This window comes from Mustela nivalis (assembly GCF_964662115.1).
Source record: "Mustela nivalis genome assembly, chromosome: 14".
NCBI classification, from domain to species: Eukaryota; Metazoa; Chordata; class Mammalia; order Carnivora; family Mustelidae; genus Mustela; species Mustela nivalis.
In genome coordinates, this window is record NC_139033.1 from 59180682 (window position 1) to 59202376 (window position 21695).

General features: G+C 38.8%; 2 protein-coding genes across 2 annotated transcripts in view; one reads left to right on the forward strand and one right to left on the reverse strand.

The window, feature by feature from the left end:
• The window catches only part of DSG3 (desmoglein 3), a 33048-nt gene extending 31920 nt beyond the window's left edge, over positions 1-1128 (reverse strand). Inside the window, exon 1 of the mRNA XM_082699051.1 lies at positions 959-1128. Within this exon, the coding sequence (XP_082555177.1) occupies positions 959-1006 (48 nt within the window). The 5' untranslated portion in view covers positions 1007-1128. The remainder of the gene's footprint in view (positions 1-958) is intronic.
• The window catches only part of DSC1 (desmocollin 1), a 333497-nt gene that overhangs the window by 48124 nt on the left and 263678 nt on the right, over positions 1-21695 (forward strand). The window lies entirely within an intron of this gene.

Below are 21695 nucleotides of genomic sequence, written 5' to 3' on the forward strand. Positions count from 1 at the left end.
TTTTTAGAAAGTTCTTTCTAAAGATCTATTTCTCTGCAACTTCTTGAAGTCCAATTATCATCTCAACTTTTTGAGATGGGGAGGTGAGGGAAACTGGTGCCTTGGACAATTCGGTTTATTATGAAGTGAGAATTAGTATTGGGAATTTTCTTTAATATTAATTTATGGTATATGTCACTACTTTGATATCCTAATGTAACTGATAAAATTGTGGCCTTTTTTTTCTTCACTAAAACAGCATAGTTAAGGAACAAACTAGTCTGTGACATCCAGACTGGTGCTTTGCGCTTCAGATCTCACTTCTCTTTTAGGTAACATGGTATACATCTTTCTCAACCAACAGAAGTATTATGCTTCTGAAAAAAAAATGGCTTCTAAAATGTTTTATGTCTTTTCCCCGCAAAGTCAGGATATTTTTTGCACATAATGGCGAAACAGTTTTCTTAATACCCCTTTCAACTTTGCTAGAGTCAAACATTGCTTTGATTTTAATTCAACGGTCTATTTTAAAAACACGTCAGGTATCAAGACCAGGCACGTACAGTTCTTAGCCGTATGCTTAAGAGATATGTAACCTTGGAAAATAGACCTGGCTCTCTTTCATGTGTTTTAGTTTGTGTATTGGAAAGATGGATAAAAATATTACTTTGAAGAAAGTGAGGATGTTGTGGAGAATAGATCTAAGATCAAGATTACTAAATTCATTAACCAAAGAAATGCTAAGTATCAACTTTCAAATTCTACTTCTCTGATTTATTTTTCTATGTAAAATACATTAAAAACCACCAAAAAGCGGAAATTGGTAACCTTTATGGTTTTATTCTAAAATGTTTATTTCCATTTCACTCCTTTTAGAACTTATAAGAGGGATTCAGCAATCAAGTATAGTATTAACAAACACGGAAGGGAGCAGGGAAAAATTGGAATTATTTGAAAAAAAAGAAAAAAATGGACTTACCATTAAAATGGCCAGAGCCCCTGGTGTTCTGAAAAGGAACCAAGTCATTTTCTCTGACTTCCCTGGTGGACAAATCCAAGGAAGCTGCTGCTTCAGTCCTTCCAACTGTCTGCATATGATGTCTAAGAAAAGCTTTTCGGTCGCGTCTCTGCTTTCTGGAGTTTACAGATGGTCTGTTATGCAGCTCCTCCCCACCCTAAACCAAGGATTGGTCTTACCAGAAACGCTTGCATCACTTTTGCTCCCAGGTAAAAACTTAGACACACCTCAATTCCAAAAGCAATGAAATCCTTTGTTGGAGGCTGAAAGAAAAGTTCACAGGCTGAAGACAGGTTTAATAGGAAGGTCCCAGATGAATAATAAATTCATCATTGTGTGGAAGTGCAAAAGCTTGTCCTGACTACCCTGAAAAAGAATCTAGTTGGCTTTTCTTCAGGGTTACAATTAAAAACTGAAAAGCAAAACAAAACATACAAAAATCCCCCAAAACCTAACTTGTAGAAGAGCATTTGTTTTTAGTCTGAGTATATGTGGGCGGATTGAAAGTTAAGCGAAATGTCAGTGTGAAGTAATGATATATTTTATTGAAAGTAACTCAAATTTGAAGAAGAAAATCATCACATTAAGCAATTATTAATACAGATTTTGGGGGGGGAAAGTAGAAATAATTGAAAATAATTAGGAATAAAATTGGAGTAAACAGTTACCTAGTGCCTTGGATATTTGAAATATATAAATAATGCATTGCAAAACCAGATCCCTGATAATAATCAGATGACATCTTTCCTCTTGTATTCCTTTTCATTTATAAGTTTGTTCAATGATAGGTTGCCTAGTGAAGAAGGTTATCTTTGTGCACTTTTAATTAGTCAAAACATTTCCTCTGGAGCAGTCAACCACCTTGCTGTCATATATTTATGCACTTCTAAATATGTGGTTGCCAACTCAAGTTAGAGGATGGGGGAAAATCTACTAACACCACTTTAGTTTGCTTTTAACACTAGAGTTAAAAACACTTTTAAACATTCCAGAGTATTTAAAGAATTTTTTCTTTGATAGAAGAACAATTTTATCTTTATAAGTATTTATGCATCAGGTTTTGGAAGCTTTTTAGTTTCAGGAAAACCATTTAATCACAGAGTGTTTTATTTTATTTTATTTTTGAATTTTTAAAATTTGAATTCAATTAGTCAACACATAGTACATCATTAGTTTTTTGATGAATCACAGAGTATTTTAGACAGAAAGGATTTTGTAATCTGAAAGTTAGGGGGGGTGGACAAAATCTTGTGGTTTTAAAAACAATTGTGGTGAAATATGCATAACAAAATTGACTATTTTAACCATTTTTAAGTGTAAGACTAAATGGCATTAGTGGTATGCTCATATTGCTGTGCAAACATCACCACCATCCACCTCCAGAAAAATGTTTTTGTAATAAAGTTTGTGCAGATAAGTTTTATTGGAACATAGACATGCCCATTTATGCATTATAAGTGACCGCTTTCGCGGAGCCTTTTATGAATAACACTGTAAACTTCGGGGCAGGAAAGAAGAGCAAGATTTAATGAATTCTTTCCTTTTCCATAATTTAACATCCTGTAATCCTTCAAAATATTGTACTCAAGACAAAAGAGGGGTGCCTAGGTGGCTCAGTCAGTTAGCTTTTGGCTCAGGTCTTGATCTTAGAGTCTTAGGTTAGGGACTCAGCAGGGAGTCTGCTTCTTCCTCTCCCTCTGCCTCCTCCCCCTGCTCAGGCTCTGTCTCTCTCAAATAAATAAATAAAATTTTAATAAAGACAAAAGAGATTAAAAAGATGATAGCAGTGAGTTATGATATTCCTGGGCATACCCATAAGTTGCGCTGAATCTAGATTCTAGATACGACTTACTTTGTTCTGATTTACCCTTTCTAAAATTCCAGTTCTTTGACAACTTTAATTAATTAGGGGCTTCCACTCCTTCTTCAGAGATAAGGAAGTGTTTTGCTTTAGAACTTTAAAATACCAGGTACAGGTTAAAATACCAGTTACACTTGGTTTCTAAAAACTGTGGACATCCTCGTAGGAAGTAATATACCAGACTTGGCCCATTGCAGCCAATGTAGGCTCCACATATGTCCCAGTCCAGGAGGACTGGAGAAATCCATGACAAGTCCCATTGTGCATTCTACAGGCAAGTGGTGCTCTCTGGTCTTACATGTGCTCTGGACAATGATTTAAGCCAACAACTTTTTTTTTTGTTGTTTGGAGATTTGGGACCTCAAGAAAGTAATAAAATATGTTGTTGGGGCCTGATTTGCATAGTGTTGGGAAGGGAGTGGTGGTTACTTCAGCTGGGGACTGCATTTGCATAATACCTTCAGACTAAGAAGGGTTTTCTCTTGCCATTTCATTTGTTTGTGAAAAGGAAAGATGGGAACATTTTCCAGGGGTTTCCGTCACATGATTATGTTATTACTCTCTGAATAATGGCTTTGGAAACCCAAGCCCAACTTGACACTGGCTGTTATTCCAGAGGCTGAAATAAAAAGGAAGATAATAACAATAATAATCATAATCATTAGAAGGGAGCTCATAGTATGTGTATGTTATGGTTCAACTGAGGCACCATATTGAAAATATAACAGTTGGATAGTAGGACACATCACAGGTTTAAAAAGTTAAAGAAACCATTTCTCAGTTCGCTAAAAACTGAACCATGGCCTAAGAGGTAAAGCAATTAGAATGACTATTTATTCAACTGGGCAGTAGCTTCTGAGGTTTCTGTGATGTTTCTAAACACTCATTATCTAGAGCAGTTCTATTATTCACCAAGTAGAGAATGTTAATGAGACTTTGCCTTCACTGGCAAGCCTTCACTGGTTTGTTTGTTTTGACTGGAAATGTGTATGTAATGTATTTTATATGTCAGACATTACTACTTTCTGATATTTAATTTGTTCTTGAATATCTACAAATTCATGAAATTAAGATACTAGTTCATAAATCGTGCATTAACAGAATTACACATACATCTTGAAATGACCTGCAAAAGTTGTGACCCATCACCCTTCGTTGTTCAAGGTCATGGAAATCAGACCTCTTCCATTACAATCATACCTGCAGGCATGCAGAAATGTCAGGGAATTTAATAACTGTGCACCAGCAGAGAAGAGTCTGCACTTTAATAATTAGTGAAAATAGAGCTGTTAATCGAATTTGCTCTTAGATGGTATGTAACATGTCCACCGTGTTTCTGCAATTCCTGGGATTATTTCTTTAAAAGGATGTGTGTGATTCTTACCATATATTGATTGAAGCCCAAACTTCAGAAGAGTGATTATGGGTGACTGCATATCTAAAAAATGTTTCATAAGCTGCGGACCAGGGTCAATATCTTTTTGCTTGGATTTAATCTGATTAGGCAATTGCTTCTTTGTGGGAGTATTTTTGTCAGGTAATAAGCATGAAGGAGGGATTTTTCAAATGAACATCGTGCTCACTCCACTATTCTTTAGGAATAGTTTTGATTTGGTTCTTGTGATTTGCTGGAGATCAAATTGAATAGCTGGGATCTATTTGCAAAGTGTATTTGGAATCCATGTAGTTCCTACCTCCTTGGGTTTTTGCACTAGCCAGACCCCTAACATCTCTCATGTAGACCAGGCGATGGACAATGACTGAGCTCTTGTTCCTTTTTCTTCTCACCCAGTTCACCCCTCACTCAGCACCCTGACTGCTACCTGTAAAAGGATCATGGCTTCCAGCGTGCTTGGACCAGAAGCAAATCTGCCTGGCAAGGCCTACAAGGAACTGCCTGATTGACTCTGCTTTCCTTTCCAACCACATCCCACACTCCATCCCTCTCATATGTGTCTTCTTTTGTTCTCTAGAAACCCTCAGCTCCTTTCCTACCTTAGGTTCACTCAGTTTCTTTCTCTCCTGGCTAGCTTCTTCTCACTCATCAGGTGGTAGCTTCTACTACCTTCTCCCCACAGTTGGGCACTCTTTTCCTCATATCTCTTTATCAGTCATCCCAATTTGCTTTGCCTATCAGGCCTAGTACCATGTATCAGCTGCTTTTTCTTAGTTGGATTTCTTAGACTGTGGGTTCTATCAGGGAGGAATTATGTCTGTTTCATTTAATAGCATATTCCTAGGACTTTGCAGAGTGAACAAATGAATATATCTTTAAGAATTTTGTACAGATATTACCTGCTGGAACAAAGGGCACATACAGTTCAAAGTCTTAATAGATTGTCATCCAAAAGGCTATACCAATTTGCATTCCCATGGATAGTGTAAGAAAATGCCAGTCATAACGCTTGTCACAGATAAATCTTTTCTGCTTTTTTTATGAGAAAATAGTACCTTTATGGAAAAAAAAAATGAACTCTGTTAAGAGATTTAAATGTTGTGGGGACACCTAGGTGGCTCAGTTGGTGAAGAGCCTGCTTTGGCTCAGGTGTTGTGATCGAGTCCCGCATTGGACTCCTTGCATGTCAGGGAGCCTGCTTCTCCCTCTGCCTGCTGTTCCCCTTACTTGTGCTCTCTCTCTAAAATAAATAAATAAAATCTTTTTAAAAAGAGAGATTTAAATGTGTATTTAAATGCTAATAATTTACTGGATTCTAATAAATTGAAATAAAGTTAAGATTCCGAGTATAGTAATCTAAGGTATTTGACTCAGAGCTAAGCAAGTTCTGGACCTTGGTTAGATCCCAAGGACCTGGCATCCTTCCTGGATCTAACATCATCCTGGTCTTTTCACCATTTCAGGTGATATGATGATGGGATAGGAAAAGATAGGAGAAAACAAACATGCAGTCAAATAGTAATTTGCTATACTCTGTTGCTATGATTACGATCCCTTTATTTATACATTTTAATCTTCCTTTTGATGATAAATAGTACATTTCACATATATTCTCAAGTATTTTTAAGTATCACGGGAGCCACATCTTCTGTTTTTCTAGTAATCAAATTGTGCTGGTCTTATTGGTAAATCCTAAGGAGGAAAAAAATGGTGGTTGTTTTCATTTAAATTTCAACCCATGATGCCACCCGTGGGAAGAAATACGTGGAATGACCCACCAGCTTCTCAAACCACGTGGCACACCCGGGGGGTGACTGCCAGTGGATATGGATACACTGCCTTCCTGCTCCCAGCTTTGCTGCCAACACCAAACTGAAGAAAGATGGAATCTGAAAACGGCATGGAACACTTTAAAAAAATGATCTCCAAGGATTTCAGGACAGACTGCAGTTGAGAACTACTAGCTCTTGGGTGGTAAGGAAAGGGGATGCTTCTAAAAACGAGCAACTGGGGCGCCTGGGTGGCTCAGTGGATTAAGCGGCTGCCTTAGGCTCAGGTCATGATCTCAGGGTCCTGGGATCGAGCCCCGCATCGGGCTCTCTGCTCAGCAGGGAGCCTGCTTCCCCCCCCCCCCCCGTCTCTGCTTGCTTCTCTGCCTACTTGTGATCTCTCTCTCTCTGTCAAATAAAATAAATAAAATTAAAAAAAAATAAAAACGAGCAACTGGTTGTTCTTTACTCTTCGGGGGCTCTGCATTTCTCTACCAGACTCATGTGTTACCAGCTTTTTACCGAGTGAGCCATCATGCAGGGATACTTTTATGATTAGTAAGTTCCAGGTAAGTTTGGCAAACCTGTAAAACTCATACAAATTTATTGTCCCGTCCTTTTACAATTCGTGTCCTGATGAGGAGCCACAAAACCTTCTGAAACAATTAACTAAAGAGAACAGAAATTTCTAGTTTATTTTCTTGCTGCTGCTTATTGGGGGCAGAATAACTTTCATATCATGGGGGTCAGTTTTGTATTCACATAGTACTTAGGGGGGCACTGAACTTTCCGTTCAAACACATAAACATGTTTTTTTTTTTTTTTCTTCAGTTTTGGGCATGTCTAATTGGCCTTCTTTTGAGTAAACACCATTATTCTATTCACTGACATTCCTAAGAAGAGGTCCAAATCCATTACCTACCTGAACTGGTCATAAATCCATGTCATACAGAACAATGTCTAGCTTATAGAATTTTTTATGTTGTATCACATTAAATTTTTTGACCATCATTTCAATTTACATTAACTTTTTTCAACATCATTCAATTTACTTTCCTTTAGTGAAACCTCTGAAAATACCTATGGGTGCCTTTACACTGAACATTTCTCAAAGCACAATCTTTGCAGTGTGAGTTTATATTCTTTGATCCAGTACTGGCACAGCTGCAACATATTTGGTCCATTTCTGGAAGGTTACACCTAATAAGAGATTAAAAGTAGAGAAAACTCTATTCTCCCTGTTAGTACAGCACATCCATGAGTCACTTTGGGCTTCATTTTTGATGTGTTAAACACAATGGCAATTTTACAGATGTTTGTGCATGCCGATTAACTTGTGTAACTTGGTGATTTAACGTTAATCTCCAATCTTCCATGTAAAGTCAGGATTGACAGAGTCTCGAAACACCTTTTTATTCCTTTAGACTTGGAAGTGATGCAATTCCTAATAATTTGGGCTGGTTAGCCTACACTTGAAGGAAGTGATTTGAGCTTATGAAATTTATCTCCAGTTACTCCAAATTTCACTAGTCTGAAGCTCCCCAATATTCAGTTGGTCTGTTGAAGTTTTCCATTTTTTGCAGAGCTACATTTTGTTAATTTACATTTGGAGAGGAGATTCTGTCTTCCAGTTTTCAAGTTTACTAACATGCATTTTCACATAGCACTTCTTTTTTAAAAGAAATTTTAAAGTGGATTTTTATAGAATAAATCAGTAACTATTTTTTACCTTAATGGTAAGGATCTACAGAGTGAAACGAGATTAAGAATCCTTTCACAGTCTCATTTAAGAACTATAAGATATATGGGCGCCTGGGTGGGGTGGGTTAAAGCCTCTGCCTTCGGCTCAGGTCATGATCCCAGGATCCTGGGATCGAGGCCCGCATTGGGCTCTCTGCTCAGCCGGGAGCCTGCTTCCCTTCCCCTCTCTCTGCCTGTCTCTCTGCCTACTTGTGATCTCTGTCTGTCAAATAAATAAATAAATAAATAAATGAAAAAAACACCTATAAGATATATGGAAGTAACTTTCTTAAAAATGCACAGAAGAATATTAATGAAGGGCATAAAATAATGGGACATCTGGGTGGCTCAGTGGGTTAAGCGTCTGCCTTCAGCTCAGTTTATGATCTCAGTGTCCTGGGATTGATCCCTACATCAGGTCCCTGCTCCCTTGTCCTTCCCCCTCTGCCTGCCACTCTGCCTACTTGTGCTCTTTCTCTGTCAAATAAATAAAATCTTTTAAAAAAATGAAGGACATAAAATAAGATCTAGGAAAATAAAAAGATATTATTATGTTATCTGGATGAAAAGAAATACTATTATAAAATGTCAGTTTCTCAAAGAAAAAAAAATTTTAATGCAGTCCTTAGATTTGACCCTTAGTTTATGGGAGGTTTAGAGATAGAGGAGGTTACAAAAAAATCTTAAAGTCTATATGGAACAAACCATCTATATGGAGAACAAACTGTCTGAATAATGAACTTGTGAAAAGGAATTATGGGCAGTGGATTCAGCCTTCTGATCCTACCCCTCAGTTTCCAGCAGGATTTTCTCTTTTGGAGCCAGCCTGTTGAGAAGACACGTTTTCTGTTTCTTCTAGCTATAGGATCTCTGGGGCAGGCTCTGTCCTTTGGTCCGGGTAGTGGGGGTTGTCTGTGACTGGGTGGGTGAGTCTAATTCTGGAATAAATATAAGGGTGCTTATCATGGCTGTTCATCTCAACCACATCATCCACATCTATTTTACTACAAATAATAAAAACTCATGCTTATTTTTGTGTGTGTATCTCCTATCCTTACTTCTCAATTGCTTTAGATATAAGGAGGTGACAAAATTGGTTCTCTAACATCCTAACAAATATGGTATTGGTCTAGGAATAGATAAATAGAACACAAAGAACGGAATATTCTGCAGAAAATAGAAAGAATTAATTATTAATTCTATATATACCAGTTGACTTAGAGATAGTTGTATGAGGTACTATTGAGTGAAAAAAGCAAGATGTAGATTATTTTGTATAATATGCGTGTGTGTGTGTGTCTATGTGTGTGTGTGTGTATGTGTGTTTTACTATAAATGATTAGTTGAACATAGAGAAAAGCCTGAAGCACAATATGACACTGTTAGCATGGGTTTTCAAGCAATAGAATGCCACTACTATGTGTTTAGGGGTGGGAAGGGTAATTAAGCTGAGGAGGAAGTGTAAAAAAATGCACTGAAAATGTATTGTAACATTACATTTGTTAATTTATGTCAGACTAAATATATATGTAACATTCCATTTAAAAATATTTTGATTAATTATACGTTTAATATTTTTCCTTTCAAAGCATTAGCTATTGAGAAAACAGAGATTTTACAATTTGATGTTTAAACCATTTGGAAAAAAGATAAACCTGGCCAAAACCAGGAGGAGTTATATATAATTATTATTTTAGGGCTTTTTCTGGTAACAAAATTAGCATAAAATACTGAACTATTGAATTTCTTTGAGTCATGTGTTTTGCCCTAAATAAGAACAGTGTGGTTTGAAAACACATTAATCAACTGTGTCCATGCTGCCGAAGGTGTGGCATAGTGACCAAGGGTGTGCACTGTTTTCTGGTATGACTGGGAGAGATGTACACTTGAACTGGGAAAGATAGGGCCAAAATAATGGATTTTTTGTGGCACTTTGCATGAAAAACCCAAGCAGCATTATTTTATTATTTATTTATTTATTTAAAGATTTATTTACTTATTTATTTGACAGACAGATCACAAGTAGGCAGGGAGGCTGGCTGGGGGCGGGGAGCAGGCTCCCTGCCATGCAGGGAGTCCAATGTGGGGCTCAATCCCAGGACCCTGAGATCATGACCTGAGCCAAAGGCAGAGACTTTAACCCACTGAGCCACCCAAGCACCCCATATTTTATTATTTTAGATATAGCATTTTTCATGCTGAAGATGGAGGCTAAGGATTACTGTTTCAGCAAGGAGTATTAATAAAAAAGTAATGTCACTAGTTACACTGGGGTTTGCTGGAAATTTCTAGAAGCATGAGAGGTTTTAAAACTTGATCCTTGATGTCCTGGTCATAGGGTTGGCCTGTAGTAGGTAGATGGCACCTAACAGGTGAGAGTGGGAGGAGCTGCCCTCATCACCAGATCCAAGGGGACACTCTTGGAGACTCTAGTCAGCTGTGAGCCAGTATCTCTATCCAGTGGTTCACAAGGGCAGATGGTAGAGCCCTGAGGCACTGGCTTCAGGTGGATGACTCCATCGTAAATCGAGGCAGTCCTGAATTTAATACAAGCAATGCAGGAAGCAACACATGGTTCAAGAGAGTTATCACCTGCTTCACAAGGTCTAGACCACAAGCTTTGAAAGGGCAGGAGTCCCTACTCTACATGGTCCACGCTTGGCTCTCAATAGCCACTTGTTCAGTAATAAGTGGATGGATAAATGATTGGATGAGGAGGTAGTGATGAAGGGAATTGGTTTGTCATGTCTAGCTGGGCTCCAGATTAAGCAAGAAAGCCGAGTAGATGAGAGGCAGGTGCAGCAGAGGACCTGGAAGGGGAATGAATGGCTCATACGTAGTAGGGCTCCCCTAAGAAGGCTGGAGCTCCAAACTCATTGAACACCCAAACACACTTCTCATTTCAGGGAACAAGGGAACTGATATTTACTGAGTACCCCTTATATACTTAATTGTGGCATGAAGTATATTCTTTACATCATTTATTTACTTATTTTCACCAAACACCCTGCAAGGAGGATGTTATTAACCCTGTTTTGCAGAGAGACAGACAACCAAGACTCAGTAATTCTTTCAAGATGATGATACTGGTAAGTGCTGTAGCTGGATTTGAACCAGATCAGCCTCTCTTCAAAGTTTATGGTCTTTCCCACAACCCCAGTGACTCTAAAAACACGGACCTAAAGAGATGTGTGTTCACCAAAGCTGAAAAGTACTGCATTTGCCTATTTTGTTTTCATTTTCTTCTTTTGATTATTATGTGAGTAGTAAACATACATGGTTTACTTTTGATTACCTTGATATTTTGATTATTATGTGAGTAGTAAACATACATTGTGGAAAGTTAGAAAATACAAGCAAGCAAAAAGAAAATAAAGGCACCACATTTCAATCACCCACAGATTAGTTCTATTCACACCTTTCAAATACATGTCTCATCCGGAAAATGAGGCTAATTTCATTTTCTTTGCAGGGTGTTTTGGAGAATAAATACCTGATAAAAAGAAAATTCCTAGCATAACATGTAAATACCTAGAAGGCAAATACAAGTCTCTTTTCCTGCTTGAAATTCTTCCACTCACTTTTCTAATTACATATCTGCAATTTTTTTGTTTTAGCCAAAAGGAGATTCTGCTGTACGTGCTCTTTTATCACTTGTTTTTTCCCTATGTAGTCTCTGCCTTTCCATGTCAATAAACATTTATCTTTTCTAATATTTAGTCCATATTCAAATTTCCTCAAGTGGGCAAAAAAAAAAAAAAAAAAAAAAAAAAGCTTTTACAGGTGATTTTTTCAAATTAAGATCTAACTCGGGACTACAACTCCACCTTAAATTTATTTCACTCTAGCACTACCCTCCACCCCCCTTTTTAAAATGACACCAGCAGGGCGCCTAGGTGGCTCAGTGGGTTAAAGCCTCTGCCTTCAGCTCAGGTCATGGTCCCAGGGTCCTGGGATCGAGCCCCACATCATGCTCTCTGCTCCTGCTCGATGGGGAGCCTGCTTCCTCCTCTTTCTCTGCCTGCCTCTCTGCCTACTTATAATCTCTGTCTGTCAAATAAATAAAAATCTTTAAAAAATATTTTAAAAAAATAAATAAAATGACACCAACTTGTTGAAAGGACTGAGACAGTTATCCTTCAAAATGTCCCACTTTTGTATCAGTCTTGTGTTAAACTCGTCCCCCTCTCCTTGTATTTATAATCCCTTATATGCTGTATCTACAGATTTGTCAGATTCAAATCACACGTTTTCATCTAGAATCCATCCCCTGCCCTTCAGGTACCACATCTGACCCCCCAGACTAGCTGGGGCTTTGTGTCTCCATGTCCATATGTAGCACTTGGGTAGAGATTTCTTAAGGATTATACTGAAGTATTTGCTTAAGAGTCGATCCCTCTTACTACTCAGTAGCGTCCCCAAGGGCCAAACTATGTCTTATTCCTCTCTGTAGCCCCAGTGCCTACTCTGTTCATGGCCGATACTCAATAAATATTTGTTGAAATAAAATGAGATCAGTGGATTGGAAGTCAGCAAAATGTGGGCTGGGAATCATGCGTTTGAATGTTGCATTGCAAGAACAGATCGGAGAGTCCTGGGGGAGTCAAGAGCAGGTTCAGGGATTCCAGGTCACACGTAGGTTGCAGGCAAGTTTCAGTGCCTGCAAAAGTTCTGGTTATGTTATGTTAGCAGTCAGAAATCCAAGTCAGGTAGGAGAGAGAAGCGGTCTGAATAAAAGTTGAGTTGGCATTTAGGATTAGCCTGAGAACAGTGGCAGCAATGGAGTACAAATTAAAAATAAGAAGCAGAACAGGCAACTAGTAGGTTCAGCTCCAAACCAGGAAATGACTGTCTATCCTAGAACAAGCTCTGCCTTGGGCGGGCTTCTTGGTGAGGTCAGAGAGCAGGTTGGGCAGGTGCAGCTGGTTCCAAAGTGCAGCGGGCATCTTAGGGCTTGTGAGCCCAGTAGAGGCTCCGAATCCCCTTTCTGGATATGTCCCTCCTCCAGGCCTCCCGACTGTTTCTCTGGGTGCAGGGCGCTCTCTCCATTTTTGTTCCTCTCTTTCCCTCTCATCCTTCTCCTTCCTGCTTCTTTGGGTACCCTCCCTCCCCGCCACCAATCCATTCTTTCCTTTCTTTCTATTATTTCCCCCTTCTTTCTTTTCCTTTGGGTAGAAGGTAGATCTGAAATGCGGCTTACTCTGTTTGTCAGACTAATCCCCCCGTTGTTTTCTTACTCTTAAAAGAAGCTCCAACTAAAAAAACCAACAAAAAGATCCAACGAATAAAATTGCTTACTGCTCATTTAAATTTAATTGAAAGCCACTCTGTTAGAGCATGGATGTCTGGTAAGGTGGGGTGGAGGCAGTGGAGACACTGAGGTTAACCCCCAGAAGCCCCCTTGCCCATCAAGAAGAGGGGCCCTGGGAAAGGGAAACAAAATCTCAAGGATTTCTGGAGGTTCCTTAGGAAGACTTAATCCTCAGGAAACTATAGTTCACTGCTCTCCAAGAGGCTTCATCCCTAATTTTCTCGCTTGACCATAAAATATCTGGGGATTACATACCTGGAGTTTTACTCACAGAGGATCCTCCACAACTGATTTGTTTTTGAACAAAATGCCTGGAGTGCCTCGGGTCACTCTCATTTCAGGAAAGATGTAATGTGTCATAGGGATTATCTGGTTAAGCGGGAACAGTTTATACAGTTCCATACCCAGGGACATACGTTTTTCCAGAAACTTCCATTTGGAAGGCGGTACCTGGGAAGTCTGGAGAGGGAAGGGACTTGCCTACGGTTTCATGGCTCATCAGTGGGACAGCGTAGACGAGAATCCCATCCCGTGGTGAGGTTAGGATGACAGATTGCCACTGAGCAGGAATCACGAGCTTGTGCCTCAGCGTCTACAAAGCGCCATCTGTTTCATACCCTGAAAGTTGAAGATCAAAGCAAAGATTGCCAAAAGTGCAGGTTGCTAGGCTCAGTTTAAATAAAGATATGATGCACTTACAACCCTCTGGCTTTTCTCCATGCAGATGATCGATCTTCCCTTAGTTACAATCAGAATAGGTCTGTGGTAGGAGAGGATCACCGAGTGCTTGTTTCGCAAAGTCTTCCTTAGTATTCCAGGGCTTGGTAATTTCCTTGTTTTCCTGGTGCTTTCCAGGAAAAGATATTCTATATGAAAGATCTACCTAGTGCTTATTTTTATGTCATGTGAATAATCCTAAGGGCACAACAATATCTCTTGCCGGCATTCCTTTTGCTCTGCTCCAAGAGGTACCACCCCTTCTGGCTTCCCCATTCCCAGCTCTAAAACTCTTATTTCTTTCAACTTATTCAAAAAAATTCAAGCATTTTGAGAACCTCAGGAAACTCAAGATGACCTAGTCTCGTGGTTTTCAAACTTCTTTTAACCAAAGTCAAAAATACAGTTTGTCACCAACCAGTGCACACACGCACAAACACATACTCTTATTATGTGTGCGGTACTCTGTGATTACCTTTCCTTTTATATTCTGTTTAATTCCATTAAAAATATTCATCGAGCTAGGTATACTAAGTTGACTTAAAGTTGACTTAAAGACCTGTTATTTAGGAGTGTGACCACAGTGTGAAGAACACTGGTAATCCAGTTCTCTAGTTTTACAAATAAAGTAAGGTGAGCAGCTTTAAATGACTCATCCAAGAATTGGCCCCAAATATGAATAGAATTCTCAGTCCAGTTAGGCAAAGCGGTAAGACTTGAGAGGTGGAAGGTGACTATCTAATCGTTTTTGTATCTTTTTATGATTTCTCTTTTAGAAAGATAGATTCTCCCATAATCTACAGCTGGTAGAAGAGATAATATTTTAAATGATATTAAAAATTAATCGAAGAAGGGTAATTTAGTCAACAAGTACTCATCCCACTGTCATTTACTGTCTAGTATATACGAGGTACAGTTTGGGCCTAGAGATACAAAGATGAATGAGATCGTGTTAGAATCTTGGATCAGGGTGTGCCCATTTGCATAGGAAGAAAGTGACTAATTCAATTCATGCTGTGAAGGATTTTACGTGACTAACTCATGTGAAATTGACAAATATTTGATGAATTCCTCCAATGGTGACTGCATTTTCTGAAACTCAACTTGTCTAACGAGAAGGAGTGGTAATGGATAACAGGTAGGTGATTTTAACCTAAGTCTGAAAGGGATGGTGATTACTGTGAACCTGTCCTGGAAATCCAGGAAGTAAGTTTACTATTAATTATGCACCCAACCCTAAGATTCACCAACGGCTCCAAATTTCAAAACTCATTATAAAGCATTTTTTAATTTTAGCCAGATTTTCCAGTTGACAAAATGATGGGTGTTTTCTATGTATTCACTGCTAATCAGTCTGACTATCATGAGCTTAGTGGTTCCAATGTCAGATTTCACTTCTCAGCCTTTTTCCTGTTGAGCTACATGCTTTTCTGTCTTAGCTGAGAGCCCTTAACAAGTACTCTGCCAAAACATACAATGAACTGAACACACCCTCATTTCAGAGAAAGGACACCCTTTTCGATGCTACAGGTACCATAATTCCTAACCCAGTGGGATTTTCTGTAGTCTTTTTTCCCCTCCCTTTCTTTTGCTCTGTTAGGGGAGTGAGGAATCTGGGAGGAGTGTGTGCTGTCTTCTTGACCTGCTGAGTTTTCCTTTCTGAGGTAGCCTGTGGTGCAGGGCAGAAAGGCACAGTTGACTTGGGAGAGGCTTGAATTTCAGGAGGGTAGTCTTGTTCTACTAAAGAGCAGCTCTCTCTCTCTCTCTGGTTCTCCAGCTTGCTTCCTCCCAACAGAAAGCAAGACTGCCCGAGGGTCTTCCAGTCAGAAAATCTGAAGATCGAGGGAGGAAGGCACTAAGTACCTAAAGTAGTTGATCACCAAAATATGGTAATGGATTTTCCTTTCCATTTCTTTCGATAATCAATTATTTTTCACTGGCGCATTTTATGAATTTGCGGTGGGTAAAAAAGTGTTAAGGTTCCAGTTGACTTTTTGTGGTGCTTGCTTTGAGATATGGTCCTAAGGTACTGCTCGACTTCAGCAATTGGTGAAAACTCTTGGCTCTAGCCATGCCAGGGAGAGTATGCTGCTTCAAATAGAGGACACCCGTGAACAGGAATTAATGAAATCTTATTAACTTATGGTTGTTGTTTGGGGGGAAGTTGGCTTGTACTTGTTTTGACAGTGGTTACTGAATAAGCCAGATGTTCCCTTAAGTGTCCAGGTCTTCTATCGTCGCTGTTCAAGGGTAAAACAAAATATTTTATGGTAGTTTTTTTTTTTTAAGATTTTATTTATTTATTTGACAGACAGAGATCACAAGTAGGCAGAGAGGCAGGCAGAGAGAGAGGAAGGGAAGCAGGCTTCTTGCTGAGCAGAGAGCCCAATGCAGGGCTGGATCCCAGGACCCTGAGACGATGACCTGAGCTAAAGGCAGAGGCTTAACCTACTGAGCCACCCAGGTGCCCTATGGTAGTTTTTAAAACATCCTTGTCATGGTTACTTCTCTCCTGGAAAAATCTCAGTGCAGGTGGCACAGAGAAGGTTAATTCCCAAGTTAAGGGAGGCAGATGAGAAATGTTGCTTTGAAACTGTGGAAATGGAAAACGTCAGGAACAGGCTAATACTTGAAAGCCACACATTGTGGACGATTAGTCATAGTTTAATTGTACTCTGGACAGTGTAAAAATCTCTTTTTTTAAAATTAAGAACAAAGATAAGTAATAAGTGCCATCTCAGTATGGGATCTACAATCATCATGTCAGATCATGTCCTATCTTTGCTGAGCGTAGTTCTTTTATTCTAAAGCTCATACCTAAATCTAAGGATCTTTCTTGGTGGATGATGAACCTTGTTCTATTAACCAGCCTATAGGCAGTACTCGGGAGATGCCAGTATGGCATTGTGGTTTAGGTTTCCTCATACCTTTTGGGGAGGAAAGTCATTTTTTGTTTCATTTTGTTTTGTCCCCCCCCACCCCTGGGCTCAAATTGTTAGATAATATTTGGTATTTTCTTAGAAAATTATTACCTATAACTCTGGTTCTAGGATTATACTGTGCATTGATCAGGGCTGAATACTTAGATATATTGTCTTCAAAAATGAGTAGGTCTTAGGGCCATAAAAATAACCTGGGATTTTTTTTTTTTTTCTTTAAGTAGGCTCCTCACCCAATGTGGAGACCAATGGAGGGTGTGAACTCATGACCCTGAGATCAATACCTGTGCTGAAATCAAGAGTCAGAGGCTTAACTGACTAAACCACCCAGGCACCCTGCACCTAGGATAATTTAAGCCTTGATAGCAGGGCACATCTATCCAAATATTCCTGCATATTGTTGGCATCTTTACAAACAACTATAAGCTTCATAACTTTATAATACATGTGTTAGATTCCATGGTCTCCATTAGAGTACTGGAAGGGGAAACTGGAACTCCAGAAGTCAAAAAATATATATATTGCTGTACTTTGGCATATAAGGTATTTTCAGAAATATCCAGGACTACCTTGTTAATAATGTGTCATAATACACAAATTCTTTAATATATGCATAGTCTTGGCTCAGACATTTCAATTCTAATGGAAATAATGTAAAGTGCATGTAAAGTCCCATATCATTATTTACAATATAAAAGGAATGAAAGAAACCGCAATGTTCATTCACAGCATGAATATCCCTTAAAAGACTTTTATAAATAATTTTAAGTAGGGGCACCTTAGTGGTGCAGTAGGTTAAGCGCCCGACTCAGTTTTGGCTCAGGTCATGATCTCAGGGTCGTGAGGCTGAGCCCTGCATCAGCCTCCGTGCTCAGCAAGGAGTCTGCTTGAGATTCTCTCTCTCTCTCTCCCTCTCTGCCCCTTCCTCCCTGCTCTCTCTCTCTCTCTAAAAGAAATAAATAAAATCTTAAAAAAATATATATATATGGGACACCTGGGTGGCTTAGTCATTTAAGTGCCTGCCTTCAGCTCAGGTCATGATCCCAGAGTCCTGTGATGGAGCCCCACATCAGGCTCCTTGCTCAGTGGGGAGCCTGCTACTCTTTGCCTGCTGCTCCCCCTGCTTGTGCACTCTCTCTCTTTCTCTCTGACAAATAAATTTTTTAAAAATCTTAAAAAAAGAGAGACTCTCTCTGCCTCTCCCTGTGCTCCTCCCCCCCTAAAAATAAATAAATAATTTTAAATATAAAAATGGAAACAAACTTATAATAATAATTGCAACTTTAAAGTGAGATGCAACAAATAAGGGTGTAGAGATCACACTTATTTCTAAACTTTGTAGAAACAAAGTTTAACAGACACGAATTTGGATTTCTTGGGCATTAATCTGCCAACTGAAGGGTAGAGCTGGGAAAGGATTAACTGAAAGGAAAACTGTCATGGTGTTAGCAGTAGTTGTCTCTGGGTGATGGTATATGATTGCCATTACCTTTTTGTATTTTCTAAATTTTCTGCAATAACTACACATGCCTTATACTAGGAAAATAATGAAAGCTGCTCAAATAGCAAAACAAAAAACAAAAAACAAAAAACAAAACCAAAACCAAAAAACAAAAGCCCTTAAAATCTTAACACTGACCTGTTCCAAAATTTTTCATTTCTCTCCTTTATAAATGTAGAAAGCATATTATTCTTGAGGTGAAAGTTTGGGTCTTAGTGCCCATGTTCTGCTCCTTTAGCTGATGGTCCTCCAGGGAGAGTGTTACTATTTCAAGGGCATTTACTGGGCTTGGTGGTTTTAGGTTACAGTGCCATCTTTGGGACATGGCTGGTATAATAACTGTGGCCACCATTTAGTGGTGTGAAATACACAATTTTTTTTTTTTTTTAAGATTTATTTATTTTAGAGAGAGGGAGCATGGGGTGGGACAGCGGGAGAGACAGAGAGAGAGAGAAAGAGACTCTCCAGCAAACTATCTGCTGAGCGTGGAGCCTGATGTGGGGCTTGATCCCACGACCCTGAGATCATGACCTGAGCTAAAAACAAGAGTTGGACACTTAATCAACTGAGCTACCCCTGCGCCCCATGAAACTTATACTATGATTTTGTGATATGGGCAGTTAATTGTTCCATTATCTCAAAGATTATGACTGGTAGATGAAACTCAAGTCATTCCCTCACTGTCTTGGCTCATTGAATCAGCTTCCTCACTGATCTCCTTATCAATAGACAAGCACCCCTTCTATCTGTACCAGAGCAAACTTCACAAGTGATTTCAAATTCACTCTTCTTTAAGTATTTCAATGGTTCTCTTTAACTTTCAGATTAAAATAAGAATTCCTTAGCATGTCATACATATTTAGGCTTCTGACTTCTCGTCTCTACAATTGTCTTCCTTCATTCCCCAGCCTTACCAGACTCCTTCCAGTTTTCTGAGGAGCTAATCTCTTTTTCCATGTTCTCAGTTTCTGTGCTTCTCTCCCATCCTTTCTAGTTTTGAGTGCCCTTCCCATTTCTTTATCTGGCTTTTTCCCATTGGGTCCTTCCAGTCTCAGTGAAAGATCATTTCTTCTGGGAAGCCTTTCTTACTTGGCTGGATGCCCACAGTCTCTGCCTATAGCACTCTTATTTATTCTCTTGGGTAACACTTGCCAAACTACATTTTAACTCTTTACTTCTTCCTGCATTGGACTGTGAGGCCCTTGATGGCAAGGACCTCAGTTTACCTCTCTGCCCCTAGCAGCTAGTTCACAAGTAAATAGTGAAATGATCAAAAAACATTTAATGAATGAATGAATGAGCTTTGGCACTAGCTCACAGTGGTTCCCATAAGTTTTCTTTTTCTCAATTTTCTCCATTTAGAAAGAGAGATCATAAGGGGATTAAATGAGAATATGCTTGAAAAAGCAATTAGTGTAATCCTTTACATATGATAATAAATAAACATTCGGTTCTTTATTCTTCTCTCTTTACAATACCTATGTAGTTTCATGTTCCCTGCACCTGATGGCTCATGTCTCATTGATATCAAGGTCCCCACCCAGTCAGTACCTCCTCTGTATTTAAATACATAATGCGACTTCCAGTCAACCAGTGTTTATGCTGATTGCATGTGTGTGTTGTGACTTTTGTACCAACACCTCACCATCACTCACCATGCATAGTCACTGCCTCCCTATTAAACACATAGTATCTCTCTTGCCTTTAACTTAGTCATCTTGCTAATCACAGAGAAATTCAGCTTTATGGATTTCTTTTTTTTTTTTTTAATTTATTTATTTGTCAGAGAGAGAGTGAGTGAGAGTGAGCACAGGCAGACAGAGTGGAAGGAAGAGTCAGAGGGAGAAGCAGGCTCCCTGCAGAGCAAGGAGCCCGATGTGGGACTCGATCCCAGGACGCTGGGATCATGACCTGAGCCGAAGGCAGCTGCTTAACCAACTGAGCCACCCAGGCGTCCCTGCTTTATGGATTTCTAATCCAACCTCTTTTTAAGAAAATTTTTTCAATGCTGAGAGTTAATCTTTTATGCCAACAACAATAAATACGAGTAGTTTTCAATTTTCATTTGTTCCACTTTTATTCAACTCTTTTTTTTAAATCCACCCTTCCTTACATTGCCTGTCTAAGCACAGTCCCACCTGCATATGAGCTAATGCATAAGCCCTTTGTGTTAGCACATGGTGACTGAGTGCCAAACAAAGGCTATCTTTATCTGTAAAAGAGAATTTATTTGTGTAATTATGAGAAGGGTTTTTATTGCCTTTTCCTTTATTATTTTTTAGAATGATAAGATACCTCGCAATCTTTTGTTTATTCATTTTCTTAGCAATCCACAAAAAGTGGATTCCTTCCCGGTGTGAACTCCGTTTCTTTAGTCTTACTGTTATTTCAAATAAGCTGAAATAGAATTAACTAACTAACTAACTAACTAACTTATTTATTATCTATTTTATTTTATTTTTTTTAGGGGAGGGGGATGAGAGAGGGGCAGAGGGAGGCGTGGAGGGAGAAGCAGTGAGAATCCCAAGCCGACTCTGCACTGAGTACTGAGACCCACACAGGGCTTCATCTTCCCACCCTGAGATCATGACGTGAGGTGAAACCCAGAGTCGTAGGCTCAACTGACTGAGCCACCCAGGGACCCCTTAAATAAGCTGAAATAGATTTAAAGAAATTTTCGTAGCAAATTAATTTTCATTGGCTGTATTTAATAATTAGTCCATGTTTAAAATATTGTAACAGCCATTTAAATATTGTAACATTCAAGAAATTTATATGATATGTAGTGACAGGAAGTGTGACCTTCTGGGAATTTTTTTCCGTGTTACATGTAAGTGTAATTTTTAGAATTCATTCATTGGTTTTCATGGTTGTTTTGATAAAAAGTAAAAAATGTTTCTCTTAATACTGGGAACTCTATTTTTCCTGCTGAAGTGCTCTATCACACACACACACACACACACACACACGCACAGACACATTTTATTACTGACCTTTTATAGAAGAAATGGTTTTGAAAGAGAAAAGACCCACAATCAATGGCTCTAATGAAGGGTAATCTTATTACCAGCAGTCTCTCAAATTCTCAGAAATTTTAACTTTCTTCTGATATATTTATCTTGTAAATCCTGAAAGTAGAATCACTTTCTCAGTAAATTTTAAAATTTCTTTTATTCAGCTATAACATAATTTCTTTTAAAAAGCACATGAGGTTTTCAATAACGTTATTACTTTTTCTGCAAAAGGTAAATTTCTCCTGAGATTAGTTGTCTTTCTGAATTATATACTTATATTTTCTTGCCAAGGATGGCATTTACACAAGACCATTCAAAGGGCTGCTATCTAGAGGCAATGCTGGTAAACTGTAGACACTTCCTTATAGGTGCCTGGGAGAAATGGACTATATTCTTCACTTCTAAAATTAATGAGTGCATGCTATGTGCTAGATATTTTATTAACACTGG